The 15,305-nt window shown below is 42.3% G+C and overlaps 1 protein-coding gene across 1 annotated transcript in view; it reads right to left on the bottom strand.

Annotated features, from left to right (window-relative positions):
• The window catches only part of scn1ba (sodium channel, voltage-gated, type I, beta a), a 39,940-nt gene that overhangs the window by 484 nt on the left and 24,151 nt on the right, over positions 1 to 15,305 (bottom strand). The window contains exons 2-5 of the mRNA XM_079561971.1: positions 7,372 to 7,538; positions 4,306 to 4,549; positions 1,599 to 1,740; positions 526 to 600 (exon numbers count right to left, since the gene is read on the bottom strand). Coding sequence (XP_079418097.1) covers positions 534 to 600; positions 1,599 to 1,740; positions 4,306 to 4,549; positions 7,372 to 7,538 — 620 coding nt within the window. The 3' untranslated portion in view covers positions 526 to 533. The remainder of the gene's footprint in view (positions 1 to 525; positions 601 to 1,598; positions 1,741 to 4,305; positions 4,550 to 7,371; positions 7,539 to 15,305) is intronic.

Genomic DNA, 15,305 nt, shown 5'->3' with positions numbered 1-15,305 from the left:
CAACACAGTGACTTGTATCTCGCTCTCGGATCAAGCGTTATAGGATCAATTGATCCTCCTAGAGCCCACCGTGATAGAAAGTAAGGGTACCAAGCTAAACACCCATACAGACAGCTCTTTGAAAGGTCAAACGCGCACTAATCTCAACTTTTTTTCCAGATAAAAAGTTGCATAATGCACCTTTAAGCTCTTTCTCATTGGTAGTCGCTCTGTTAGTCAGCCTAAAAAGGAATTACAATCCAACATCATGAGAATGTTAGTAAAACTGTCAATAGGATCATCATCAAAGTCAAATACTAAATATTAATAACTAAATCTCTTGTCAAAACAACTTAACTATGCATTTAAATACATGAAATACATAAATACACGTGAAATCTGCCCAAAGTGCTAAATTATCCGTAGTAAAATCTCAGTGACGATTGTGAACCAGTCTTTAACACACTGTCATAAACATCACAGAAAAGTGTGAAATAAGGAAAGGAGCTGAATATCAGAATAGAATGGGGAAAGAGTAGGCCTTACCAGACTTGCTATTCCGCCACCTGCACCGCTGCACAGTTGTCTTTACTTTCCGACGCTATAGCTAAATACTCGGCCCTGAGGAGCAGAGAGAGCAGAGGGAAGGGACAGCCAGGCAGAGACAGTCAGGTCTGAGCTCACGGAGACGTAAAGACGGGATGTAGACACGTGCAGAGAGGGACAGATTGTGATTTTGTGTTGGGAGCACAGGAGGAGGGGTGACAGACATAAGATACTGTTAAAGGTAGTTTTTCAAAATGCCAGCAAAGGGCTCAATCCTTCCTCAATTGCTCCATTGATAAACACATTTAACCACTCCCTAGTGAATCTGCACAAATGAGCCTGCCTTGTAATTCCAGTGACATTTATGATTGAAATACTGCCCCTATAGGATTAGGCAGTGGCTCTGGTCACCGGTGAGGAGCTTATCTACAACAAACAGGACTGAGTGGATGGAATGAAGTCATCTTAACTGTGTTATTTTAGAGTTGATGAAGTTGGTCATTTCTGAAGTTCAATACAGACAAAACAAGAGGATCCTTAAGTGTATCTATGCCCTCAAGATGAGTTAGAAAACAAAGAATGATATTGTAATTATTATCTTGTCGTAGAGTAAACCTCTTGAGATTTCACTTGAAAACCGACTACTCAGGTAGTGGAGGTCTAATATAATAATTCAAACAGCATTTAATTAACCAAGTAAACGATGAAAATACACATTAATAAAACTATTGAAGTGTTATTTTGCATCATATTATCTACATTATTAACTAATTGGGGTCCAGGACAATCACATGATCATTTTGCAGGTCCCGGCCTGAAAAGATGACGAAACCCTGCTCCAGCAAATGCATGAAAACATAAAAATAGCTGCCAATATGCCTTTATTTTAGACAACTGTTTCATTTGCTCAGTTTTTAAACACTTCTTGGACAAGAGCCAAAGCGTCTTCATTTTGTCTTTAAAATACCCAAGTCCAGATGACAACTATCAACTAACTGCTGCCTCTTGGACGGTGGTGAGATGACAGGGACATGGTGGTCGTGATTGGAGGGACTGTGTGGGACAGCACTTACGCGCTCTCTCTCAGGGCCTCCTCTCCCGCCGCTGCGATCTTCCTGTAGCAGTAGATCATCTCCACCAGGAGCCAGAACTGCAGCCCGATGATGGTCACGTACATCATCACCTCCGACAAGATGGACGCTATGCCCCTGGTCACTGCGGAGAAGAACGCAGGAGGTCCCGAGTTACAGTGAGTTCAATCATTGAAATCGGCTCTACAAGCTCCATGAATGTCACAGGAAAAGTAGCTCTCTATAAAGTGAAAGGATGTTGATGGTTATACTGTACGTGGCCCACATTCACCAATATTCACTCGCGTGCACCATATTGAATTTTCTTATTTTAGCCTGTGCAAAATCAGATGTGAGTGCTATTAAACTAACTGTTTGGATTGTTAGCTTGTGTAAAGGGACTCCAGAGGGGCCGGTTTAGCGATCAGGTTGTATGGTTTTGATCTATTCAATTACAATTTGTTGTAGATGAGAGCTTTTTATGATAACAAATATTGTGTGTGTTGTGTATGAATGGGTTAAAGTTTAAAGTGATAGTCTGGAAATCTAAATGTTTTACAAATTTTATAAAATGTGCTAAATCGACCACGTGGCCTTGCATTTTGATATAAAGTAAGTAATAATATAAATATATATGATATTTTGCTAAAGTCCCTCCTTTCCTCCCGCGTTGACCAATGATGAACTTTTCCTGTGAACCAGCCTGTCAGGTCGAGTCAGGAGGGAGGGGGAGGAGCTTGATGGTTTACTTTTAAAAATTCTGTTCCTGCTCTCCTCATTGTGCTAACTAAGAAGGGCTTTCTGGTCAAAGCGAAACAATACTCATTGTAAACACAAGTATTAAAGCAGTACTAAGTAACTCTTTCCCCTAGAGGCCATAAGCGCAACTGCAGGTGTAGTAGCAAGTTATGATTTTTTAACTTATTAATTGTCTTGGAGAGTAAATACTACGCTGACAGGAAAGGCGAAGGGAGAGAGGGATATTGTACATTCAATTATACAATGGAAATATTTTTTTTCACACAAACTTGGCTGTAAATACTATTTAAAGTGACGTTAGCCCGCAGTTAGCTTTGCCCGTTGGCCTGTTAGCTTCTTCTTCGTGATTCCATTAGTGTGAATTGCTTTCTCCGCACCGGGGCAGTCAAGTCAAACATGGTTTTCTGGCCAGAGACACCAGGGGGAGATGAAAGACCCTCCAATCCCATAAACACTTGTATTACCCCCACAGGGACTACGGAAAGGATTTATTAAGGTAAACACGTTACTTAGTACTGCTTTAAAGAGTAAAAAAGTAACTTGTTTACCTTAAATAATCCTTTGTAGTCCCTCTGGGGGTAATACAAGTGTTAATGGGGTGATTGGGAGGTCTTTCTAGCCTGGTGAGACCAGAATGATTCCCCTCTATATTTTTGCTATACAGTGGTGGATCGGTCCGGAACCCCTGCCCCCGTTGGACACATCAGAAAAATCAAACCGATCCCGTGCAATCACATTTGTTTATTTGCGTCACGTGTTATTCACGAGCAGCGTCACTCACAGGACGCCGGAGTTCATTCAATACCAATCTACGAGAGAGAAAGAGCGTGTCTCCAATCGGCGGTAAATGACCAAAAACACATCGACAGTAGGTGAGTTTCGTGGTTCATAATCCCGCGTGAACATCAACGCCAAAACACTAACAACACAGCATCAACAGCAGACGCCCGCCCTTCGCTGATTGGTTTGCTCCACTTCCTGTTTGCTTGCGTATGCACACGCTGCCTGTCACCAGACTCACTCGCTGCTAGGCTAGGGTCTTTCATCTCACCCTGGTGTCTCTGGCCAGAAAACCACAATTGCAACTTCCCTGCTTCCGGGTCGGAGGTGCAATACACACTAATGGAATCACGAAGAAGAGGCTAACAGGCTTACGGCCAGGGGCGGACTGGCCATATGTCCATTCTAGAAGAGCACAGAAGGGCCACTGGCTCTAGGGCCAACGGTCTGGCCTCTCACTTTACCTTACCCTTTACCCCCGGGCGTGACCGAGCTTTACCCAAATCTAAAAGCTTATAAGAAAGGCATCCAAAAACAAAAATGTGCTGGAAAAGCAACAAAAAAGTGACAAAAACACAACAAAATGACAAAGCAATGAAAAAAGCGATGAAAAAACTACAATAACATAAAAAAAAAAAAACAAGAGACAAAAACACAACGAAAAAGTGACAAAAAAGTGACGAAAACACGCCAAAAAGCCACAAAAAGAAATGAAAATGCAGCAAAAAGCAACAAAAACATGACAAAAATGCAGCGACAACGTGACAAAAAGTTACCGTCACTTTTCAAGATCTGAGCTTTCAAATGAGGCGTTACAGTGTTGCTCTCCAGTCAAGAAGCCTCTTGATTTGGGTAAAGCCGAACTGGAGAAAATGCTCTCGGTTAAGGCGGGTGGCAAGAGGTTAACGTATGTATTTGTGGAAGTGTCGCATCTACGCTTATTTGGACCAGGCTGACCAGAGTCCAGGGCTGTTTTTCAGTCCCAGTCCGCCCCTGCTTACGGCCAAAGCTAACTGCTTTGAGAATCATTAATGTTATTTGTATATGGTAGCAGCTAAGAGGAACAGGAAAGGCCCAGAACTCCCCTTGTGTCAAAGTCAACCCCTGAATGCTACAAAGTCATCCTTGGCATCTCCTAAATGTAGCCTATGCTGACGTGTGTTTCCCTCACGTTTAGGCACCACGCGCAGCAACACTATCTTGCTGGCGTTGGTGGTGTACTCGAAGCCGTTGTTGTACAGGAGAGTCCTCTGGAACACACAGCGGTAGGTCCCCGTGTCGTTGGAGGTCACGTTCTTGATGTAGAGGGAGCCGTCCTGCAGGTCCTGGGTTTTTTTACTGCCGTACCACTCCAGGCGGTCCCAAAACCGCAGCTCGTCCTGGATTCTGCCTTCCATTTTCGCATACACATACAGCTGTGGGAAACAGTAAGAGTGAGCACATGCTAAAAGGTCCTTGATTGCTTTATATTCAGCGTTGGAATTTCTTTGTACATGTGACATAAGATACTATTAAATGTAGTTTTTCGAAATGCCAGCAAAGGGCTCAATCCTTCCTCAGTTGCGCCATTGATAAACACATTTAACCACTCCCTAGTGAATCTGCCTTGTAATTCCAGTGACATTTATGATTGAAATACTGCCTTTATAGGATTACGCAGTGGCTCTGGTCACTGGTGAGGAGCTTATCAACAACAAACTTCAGTTCACTCTGAAACGCTTGTAACTTTTCAGAATGGATCCAGTGTTGGATTGGTAAATGTGGAGAACAGTTCTTTCCCTATGAATAAAGTGAAATACCCTTCCAGTTTAGTATGGCGGAACAACGTTACCACATTATTTAAAGCAAAAAAAAAAAGAAAAGTTGCAGGATCTGTCTTTGCTAATTGAAGAACACAGAGCAGATTCATGAATTTGTCTGTGAGACGCATACCGGAGCGTGGCCTGGTGTTTTGACAGCAGAAGAGGGACTTTATGAAGCAAAATGCCTTGAAATCAATTGGGTGAAACAACAGGCTTTGAGCAAGTAACAGCGAAATAGAATACTACATTGCTACTGCATTTAGAGTTCATAATATCATCGTAACAGAAAACTATAAGTCCTGCCAAATGCTTATTGTTGATCCCCATTAAGCGTCACTGGACATTATCTTAATTGGAGGAAAAGCCCATTTGTCTCCACACCGCCACTTTCCACAATGCCATAGCTGCATTTACAGTGCGACCCCTGGCCTTCCCGGCGAATTAGCGTGCACACTTTACCCTAAATGGAAGGCTAATGGCATCCTTCGGCAGCGCTAATGGGCTGTTTGTGCGGGCGGGCGAGGACTGCTTCGGTATGCGAGTCCCCCAGTCGACGCAAAAAACTCATGAAAAATGCACCAGCAGCGCTTTCAGCTGTGATGAAGGCTCTGCACAGTCTGACGGGGAAGACAGGGCTGCGCACTAAAGGGGACGCAGGCTCAGCAGCTTTACAGGCTTTTCCTAGTTTTCAGTTTTTAAGGAATAAATCGTTAATGTAGATCTAAGTCACACTCCAAAGGAACGGATTATTGTTATCAAGTGTATCTGAAGAGCTTTTAAAGGAATAGGCCACCGTTTTTACACACTGAGATATGTTCTTACCTTAGCTTTGACGAGTTCTTTTGTACCTGTCTGATCTTCACCCGTGCCTTCAGTCATGTAAACACAGTAGACGGCGTTAGCATTTAGCCTCTCCCCCGTGGATTTTCTAAGCGGATAAAAGGGGGAACTATATTGTAAGGCGTAATAATAAAAGAGTAGTTTGGCATCCACACAGTAAAGTGAAGATCACTGCGCGGATTTCGAACTACTCCTGGTATTATTACTTTTATCCGCTTAGAAAATCCACATTGTTTAATTTTGTGTAATTATACTTTGTAGTGTAACACTTCACGTAACCATATTTAAATAGGGAAAACGTGGATGAGCTTGGTAGCTTCTATCTTGACCTGTTTTGGAGCTATAGTGGAGAGAGGGAGAGGCTAAATGCTAACGCCGTCTGCGCTGTGTTTACGTGACTGAAGGCACGGGTGAAGATCAGACAGGTCCTAAAGAACTCGTCAAAGCTAAGGTAAGAACATATCTCAGTATGTAAAAACGGTGGCCTGTTCCTTTAAGACCCGGGTTAGGCCTGACTTGATCTAGACCTGGTGGTACTTTATGCGGAAAAAGTCGGAGAACCACTGGCACGTTCTATATTACGCAGCCAAATCAATTTGAATGATGGAAAAAATAAAGGCTGAAGGACCATGAGTAGATTTAAACTTTAAACATTTATATACATTGTTTCCCATTAACAACAGAGACTATGGTAGTCCCTCATGATCTAATTTCCTCCCCCACAGTCTATAGACAATCTGGGTACAATGTGTGGATGAGGAATTACACTTTTGACTTCTTGTCAAAGCATGTTGCCTTTCCACTGGCTATTTTCCCCATATAATAAGAAGTGGCTGTTTGCTGGGATGGTGCCCACTTCTTGTGGGATGACCAGGACGTCATCCCACAAGGCCACATTTGCATATCGACTCCCTATTGGCCAGTTGCTGACACTAGCAGCCAATGATAAAAGGATCTCCACTGTTCCAAAGGAAATGACGTCACCTCTGCAGGACAATGCAAATTTAAACTAATCCAAACCAACCCTAAACCTAACCCTAATCCTCAGAGACTTGCGTTTAGCACCTTTAAGGATAGTGGAGTTTACAAAAGGCGTTTTAGTGAGATTGATTTAAATAAATGTAGGGGAAAAGTGGAGGTGTCATTACTTCCTGTGGAGGTCTGGAGCTGTGTTTAGACCCTCTTGTCTTAAACTAGTCCAAACTAAAGCTAAACCTGACTCTCACCCTAAGAATAGTGAAGTCCTTTGCAATACAGTGGCTTTGGGTTGAAGGCTTTATTAAACACCCCTATGAAGTGATACAGGGACCCTCATTCATGTTGAAAATAAATCATTATTTGGCGTGTTGTATGTTTTTTAATTTTGTAACAAAAACATAAACTACACGGTTCAAAAAAAGACTTCTTAAATATAACATGTCAAGACATTTTCACTTAAAAATAAAGATTATGAAATGATTTGAACAATGAGATTATAAACAGCCCCATAATCTTGTTAAATGAAAACTCCAAATGAAAACAACCTAAAAACTAGTTTGTGTTTTTTTTTTCTTGCACTTTTATTTACGGGTCACAATGTCACACGCTGTACTCACCGGGGAGAACTCGGTCTCGTCCGAAGCCATGAAGTCCCACTCCACGGTGGCAATGGCGTTCACCTCCCCTCTCATCTTACAGGAGATGCAGCCCAGCTTAAAGCCCTCGTTGATCACGGCCTCGCTGTCCGAGTCCACCTCCACGCACGCCCCACGACCCGGCGGCGCTACACGGACAACCAAAGACAACACACAGTCAGACGTGGAGCTCTGCAACACGTGGAGCTGCACACTTCCTCTGTGATCCAAGGGAAGGGCACTGAGCTCTGGAGATGTGGCCAACATCCGCCGAGCGTTTGCAGGCAATTGTCCGGTAATCGACAACTTGAACTTGGTTGCGTGCTTTCGTGATGCTCATTATTGCATGCGTGATTTCTTTTACGGGCATTTTTAGTTGTTGCATTTTTTTTATTTCCTCTCTTTTTTTTCTGTTTTAAGGCAAGACACTGCGAGTGAATAGGGGGAACATCAATTTATATGTGCATTCTATATTTATTTTCATCAATTTGAAAGTTTTGCCGTACTTTACAAATCAAATTATGAGGAAAAAGGCATGATAAGGTATTTTACACATAAGAAATGGCAACAATTTCATATATTTTGTACAACCCAATATTAATAATTGAGTCAGGTTTAAATCTAAGGTTTCATTTGAGATATGTTGTTTAGTTTTTGAATAAGCTAGTTGTTAAAGCAGTACTAAGTAACTTATTTACCTTAATAAATCCTTTCCGTAGTCCCTGTGGGGGTAATACAAGTGTTTATGGGATGATTGGAGGGTCTTTCATCTCCCCCTGGTGTCTCTGGCCAGAAAACCATGTTTGCAACTTGACTGCCCCCGGTCCGGAGAAAGCAATACACACTAATGGAATCACAAGAAGAAGAAGCTAACAGGCTAACGGGCAAAGCTAACTGCGGGCTGACGTCACTTTAAACAGTATTTACAGCCAAGTTTGAGTGAAAAAAAATATTTCCATTGTATAATTGGATGCACAGTAACCCTCTCTCCCTTCGCCTTTCCTGTCGGCGTCGTATTTACTCTCCAAGACAATTAATAAGTTAAAAAATCGTAACTTGCTACTACACCTGCAGTTGCACGTATGGCCTCTAGGGGGAAGAGTTACTTAGTACTGCTTTAAGGCAAAAAGTTGCAAAAAGTCAAATTTAGCTTTCGGCTCTATAAATCAGGCAAGAACTAGATACTGAAAAACATTGGAAATTTGGTAACAACAATGTGAGAAGTGTTATTTATTTACAATTTCCTATATAATTGTATGTACAGTATATTGCGAAGACTATGCAATAATGAAATGGGTGGTGGGTGGTGGGGGGGTGAGTGCCTGCAGTGTCTCCCCTTAAACTTGCCTTTGACTTATTTTCGAGTTTGTAAATCGAAACCGAGGGGAAATAAACAAGTTGCGGTGAGCGGTTGCACCGATCGGTTTGCATTCTCGTATTTTTGTTTACCAAAGCTACTTCCATATATAGAAGCGTGACTCTATATATGCCGTCAAGACACATACAGGTAGGTTCGCGGTGGGCGGAGTCACACACCTGTAACTCCGTCTCAGCCAATCAGCAACAGAATATTGTCAACTGGGGGGAAGTTTTACACCGTAAGATGGAGGAAGGGAGATGATGGGAGAGGAGACAGGGCACATGAGCTTCATCCACGTAAGACTCTATGCATCGTTTTAGTATCTCTTAGTATTGCTTGTTATGTATTATCACGGGTAGAAAGACACATATACATATTGACACACAAACAAATATATGCTGAAGAAATAAAGGGAGTAGAGTGGTGAAAGTCCAGGAGGTAGAGGAGAGGAGGCTAATGCTGCTGCAGCTGGGAGAGAAGACAGAGAGGAGAGAGGAGAAGGTTAACGGGTGCAAGAAACAGACAGTAAACGCCGGGCATTCATTATTCAGGTGCACAGTTGAACCCTGGAGTGACTGGATGAATGAAGACACAAGCATCTTCGATACTTCACACAGAATACACTGATTTAGTGGGAAATCAGCAAGGTGGTGGTAACTACTGGCCATAGCGTGAATATTTCTTAAAGGGACGGACAAAACCAATTATGGCAGAATGCATTTGCAACTTTTTTTGTTTCAATTGTTTCAGATAAACTTAAAGGGACTTTACAGAGTTTAAAAATGTTCAAATTATGTATTTTCCTCCCCCTACATGCTCCAGCATGAGTCCTAATGTGTAGAATGAGCCCAAACCTGTTCACCACAACTGCCTCTAAAATCCTGCACTGTCACTCAAAAAGGTGTTACTTTGGGTCCGAAGTGCCGTCATGCACGAGCCTAATAAAGAAGCTGCAGTTACACGTATGACCTGAGGTGGCAGTAGTGAGTATAAAATGGCCAACTTGCATCTAGCCCCTTTAAAGGAATAGGCCACAGTTTTTACATACTGAGATATGTTCTTACCTCACTTTAGCCGAGTTAATATATCCCCGTCTGGTCTTTGTCCGTGCGCTCTGCCAGGCAAACGGAGCACATACGCAGCCTCTCCCACATGTCATATAGCTACAAAAAAGCTCACGATAGAAGCTACCAAGCTCTTCCACGTGTTCCCTATTTAAATAAAGCTACGTGAAGTGTTTTCATGCGATCAACACAGAAATGTAACATGTCGATTTTATAAGCAAATAAAAAGGGGTACTATATTGTGAGGCGTAATGATACGAGGAGCAAAACGTCCGCGCAGTAACTCCTAAAGACTTCCCCCCGCTCACTTCCGTCAATAACCTTTAGTTAAACTTTATTTAAATAGGGAACACGTGGAAGAGCTTGGTAGCTTCTATCGTGAGCTTTTTTGGAGCTATGTGACATGTGGGAGAGGCTGCGTATGTGCTCCGTTTGCGTGACAGAGCGCACGGACAAAGACCAGACGGGGATATATTAACTCGGCTAAAGTGAGGTAAGAGCATATCTCAGTATGTAAAAACGGTGGCCTATTCCTTTAAATGTGAAGATGAAATATGTTGTCGTTCTGTGAGCTACATCAGAGCTGATGAGCCTCCATCATTCTTTTGAACTCTCATAGTAATATTCAAAAGTACTGTATTGACATGAAAACACATATACAATAGAGATGTCTGTGTAGTTGCCAGGTGAGTCAAATATGATTTTGCATAGTATTACACAGCATTATTCCCTCCTTCAAATTGACAAAAAGAGCTCTACTTTGGGGGTCATTTATCAAGACAAGACCAACATTTTGGCAGAATGCTGCTGTTTCACTTAAGCACATGTTGTTCCTTTTCCGCATGAGCACAATCCTGGTAAGTGACCTCCATTAACCCATTAACGCTTCATACAAACTCTGCTTGTTTCTGACTGGGTTTCAGCTCCACAGAAGCAGCTGCATGGTTCTGCACTCACGCTCCATGTCAGAGGTTCTCAACTTCTCAAGTGTCTTCACAATGAGCTGAAATGAACACGGTGATAATAGGCTGAAGATGCGTCTGCCACTCGAGAAGCGCCGCTCTATATAAAGGCCCCATCACTGACGGAGTAATTGGCCTGGAGTCGGAGTCTCTTACACAAAAGTGAGAGGAGGGCCGAGTTAATGACCGGATGCAGCGCGGCGCGGCAGCTGTTAGCGCTAATCCTCAGAGCTAACGGAGGTCAATCAAAGTCACACAGCGCTGGCAGACGACACATCTGCAGGATGGAGCCAGGGGTGCTTCTAGCAGGGCAAGTTTCTGACTGGGGGGGGCCTTTTTTCCTAATCACAAGGGAGCAATTTTTCATATACTGAACAATTAATCCAGAAAGCCATTCTTTATCCAGTGTTTTCAGTCGTAATTCTTTTGTTTAATCAAATGAGACTAAAACTAAATGTGCTAATGAGACTAAACTATGACCACGCTGCTAAAAAATGTCTGGAGTTAAGAATATTTGAATCTTAATAATAATTCTGAGTACTCAAGTGGAAAAAAATCTCCTAATGGAATAAGATTTAAAATAATAACAAAAAACTAATATCATGCATAAGAAGATTTATTATCTAGGTTTGAGTGCAGTTTATAAATATTGTATGAGTGCTAAAATACTTGCTCCTTCAGAAGATCATTTCACTCAAGGACAAATTATGCTTAAGAACATCGTTACTTGCTTTAAATTTCCTTTGCAGTGCATCATTTTCAGAGATCGTTGTCGACTAATAAAACATAAATAAAATGAAAAGAAGGACAGAGTTTGAAGTAAAATAAAACTAGATTTAAAACAAACACACACAAAAACTGACTAAATCTTGACAATGCCATTTTTTTTTCTTCTAGAATGCACTTTAAAACATCCAAGTTGACCAAAGTCCAAAGTAAATATTGACAAACTAAGTGAAGCGACAGTTTCCCTGACTCACGGCGACAGTGTTAAGACAGTTTGCCGTGGATAGACGTGCCTGCGGGTGGACGGGACAGGGGCTGCTCAACCCAAGCGCCCGGAGTGACTGCACCCCCTCTGACAAAATGCAAATCCTCCGCATAATCTCCCTGCACGGAGGGGTCAGCGTTACGCAACATTTAATCCACAAATCACAGGTCGTTGCCTTTGATTTCCACTGCACCAGCTCTACAGATCAGGCATTTCAACAACAACAAAAATCACAGTAGTAAAGACATTGTGTCCAGTTGGAAAAAGCGTCCAGAATCCTTTTGTCTCAGTTATTTTTCTTAAAGAGGGGGTATTATGCTTTTTTCAGCCACATAGCACCAGTCTATAGCACACTACAATGATGACGAAACCTTCTGTTGGTCTGTCAATGCAGTAAATTAGAATAACTGCCTTGTATAAAATTGCTCTTTCAAAATGGCGGTAGCAAATGACTTGAAATAGGCCCCTGTCTCTTTAAGAACCTCTGACCCTTTCCGACACGCCCCCTCCACACGCTGTCTGTGGCATCACAACAACACTCCGCTTGTCTCAACAGTATTGAAAAATAACTGCTGTTTGGAGGCTATCTCTTTGCATCTGCCATGCCCTATGGATCTCTAACTATACCACCATGGACGACACCAGGATCTGCAGGAGCCCATACGATTCAAAAGACGGACATTATCTGTGCAGGTGGACAATGGTTTTTCGAGGTTACCCGTTAGCTTTTTATAATCGAATACAGCTCATTGTTGATGAAAAGTCTGCAATAAAACACAAATGTGTAAAGCCAGGCTCATTGTGTGATCATCGTAAAGGCTGCTTCGAGTAGTTGCTGCTTTATTGACGTTATTTGTGCATAATATGCTGCCTGTTTTCAATGAATGTTGTGAAGGTGAAGGTTGTTAGCTTGTCGCGGCTCATAGTGCCTTAGCTCCGGGAGAAAACCACTCGGCTACGACTCACTGTAGATGAAATGTGAGCAATAAACTACGAAATCAACAAGCCCGGCTCAGTGTGTGATCATCATAAAGGCTGCTTCAAGCAGTTGCCTGTTTTAGTGACGTTTTCAACGCATAATATGCTGCTTGTATTCAGTGAACTTTCCCGTTAGCTTGTCGCGGCTAGCTTGTTAGCTCCGGGAGAAAACCACTCGGCTATGACCCATTGTAGATGAAATGTGAGCAATAAACTTCCAAATCAACAAGCCTGGCTCCGTGTGTGATCATTGTTAAGCGGTTCTTTATGTGTGTGGTGGTTTTATTGACTTTATTTGTGCATATCTCTCGTTTTCACGTGATGACTCGAGGTTTAGCTTAGCATTAGCTTTCTCCGGAGGCTCTGTGCATCATCAAGGCCCAGCGCAGAACCAGACACTGAAATAAGTGTTCTTGTCACCGGTTTTAATCCTGGGTGTTTCGGTAACAGAAACACTGATGTGTGTCTTTGTAAAAGTTTCAGAACTGCTGGTTCACAACACATGAAGCTAATCCTCCATGATGACTCTGTTTACATCTTAGGGCTAGACACTGCGGGGAGGGGGTTCTGCTGAGGGGCAGTGGTTGGTTACTCGGCTGGTGACGAAAGGTCGGAGGCGTATCCTGGAGGTCGGAGGCGTTTCCTGAAGGAATCAGGCGTTTTATCCCTAAAATGGCCGCCATCAGAGTTTCTACAGATTACTCGAAAATACGTGAATGTGCTAAGGCAACACTTCAGGCATGTTTTTAATGAGGGAATGACTTAATAACATGATGTAAAGCTTGAAAAAGTCCATTTTGCATAATACCCCCCCTTTAACGTATTTAAGTTAGTGACATAGAGGGAAATAGTTTTTCTCATTGGTATTATAGAAATAAAAAGATCCTAACGTATGTGGACAGTAAGCAAGTCAACTACATTTCAGTGCTCGTTAGCATGTTCAATGTATATTTCCTATAGCCGTTAGCCTTTAGCCTTCAAACATCGCAAATTCTAAGCGATCCAGATGTTTTCAGCTGTTGTCAACCCATCGACATTTAGGTGAGGTTAAAGCCTAGACAGAAATCATCAAGAGCTCAACTTTCCGAAAGTTTTAAAGCTCGCCGCAGTCTAATTAGCTATGTGCTAGCCAATGGGCATGAAACACACAATTGTAGATTGAAGATTTATCTAAAACTTTATAAACTGAAAGGTTTTAAAAACATCTAGCTGTATTATCAAGTATTTGGTGGTTTCTTTATAACCGCGTGATGGCCGGTAGTTAGCATGCAGCTCATTAGCATGCAGCTCGTTAGCCTGCAGCTCATTAGCCTGCAGCTCATTAGCCTGCAGATCATTAGCCTGCAGCTCATTAGCCTGTAGCTCATAAGCATGCAGCTCATAAGGAAGAGTTGTGGCCTGTTCCTTTAATAGGTATTTAATGAATGGGATTTTTACATCCGTTTCCCGCCAAATGACTGGATGTGGGTGGGACTGTTGAGCTCTATAAATGTACAGATCTTTGTAGATTTACTTGCTAAGAATTAGCGTATAAGTGTACTTTGAGCTAAATGCCAAATCATATTTATATATCACCGTTTTGCTTCTGCTTTTGATGAGGTCGGATACACATCCACTAAGCATCATCTTATAAGATATTAATGAAGGAGAAACCGCAGCAGAAACTATATATTGTACCAAACATTATGTAAGGGATAATGTATAGAACGCTGGTCAGGGTGAAACAAGGGCGAAACAAGACCTGTTTCGGTGCTTATTTTACCGATAATGACAGATCTATACATTATCCCGCCCTTTATCAGAAAATAATGACCGGTAGAACGTTGGGAAATCCCATTCAAATCAACGGAGCTTCTACTTACGCTGTGAAGAGCCATATAATAAGATTAAATATTTTACTCAACTTGTGCATCTACTGTAGGCGTCTATCTGGTCTGGTTTTGACAAGGTTTACACCCACATCATTAATCTGGATCTTGCCCTGGTGGTGCTCTGAAGGTCAAATATCTGATGAGGTGCAACTTTGTGTGAAAGGTTTGAGAGCCACTGGCACTGACCCAAGACTTTGAGCTATCCTGGGGAACATCCAAGCAAAATTACTCAAACGCACAAGAGCAAAACAAACAACACGTCCGGGTATGTTTGGGACATGGAAACGACATAGCAACACCAGCAGAATTCAGCATCTTTTTAGGACTCGAGCAACAAAAGAAACATCTGTCTCCATGGGGCTCTTTCTCTATCTCTCAACGGTGGCACACACGGACCAGGGCAAACGGCGAGCTTCTCCCACACTAATATTTTCCACCGCACCAAGTCTCGTTCAACCCTCTGCATTGGAACTCGCCTCGTTTCATTCTCTGTTCACAAAAATCTCGGGTTGCACGTGCAGTAGATTGTCCTAAATCGGTCTTAAATCGCCTCATTACGCTCAAATGGAGCACGGTGGACACTATTTTGTTATTTGCCTCAAACTCAAAAATAGAAGGAGTATTAGCCAACATGTCCAACTAAAGACACTTTCTCAGCATTTATGCAAAAGCTGTTTTTTCTAGCATCAT

The sequence above is a fragment of the Gobius niger genome, assembly GCF_951799975.1.
Source record: "Gobius niger genome assembly, chromosome: 8".
Taxonomy (NCBI): domain Eukaryota; kingdom Metazoa; phylum Chordata; class Actinopteri; order Gobiiformes; family Gobiidae; genus Gobius; species Gobius niger.
This window is presented reverse-complemented; position numbering and strand designations above follow the sequence as displayed.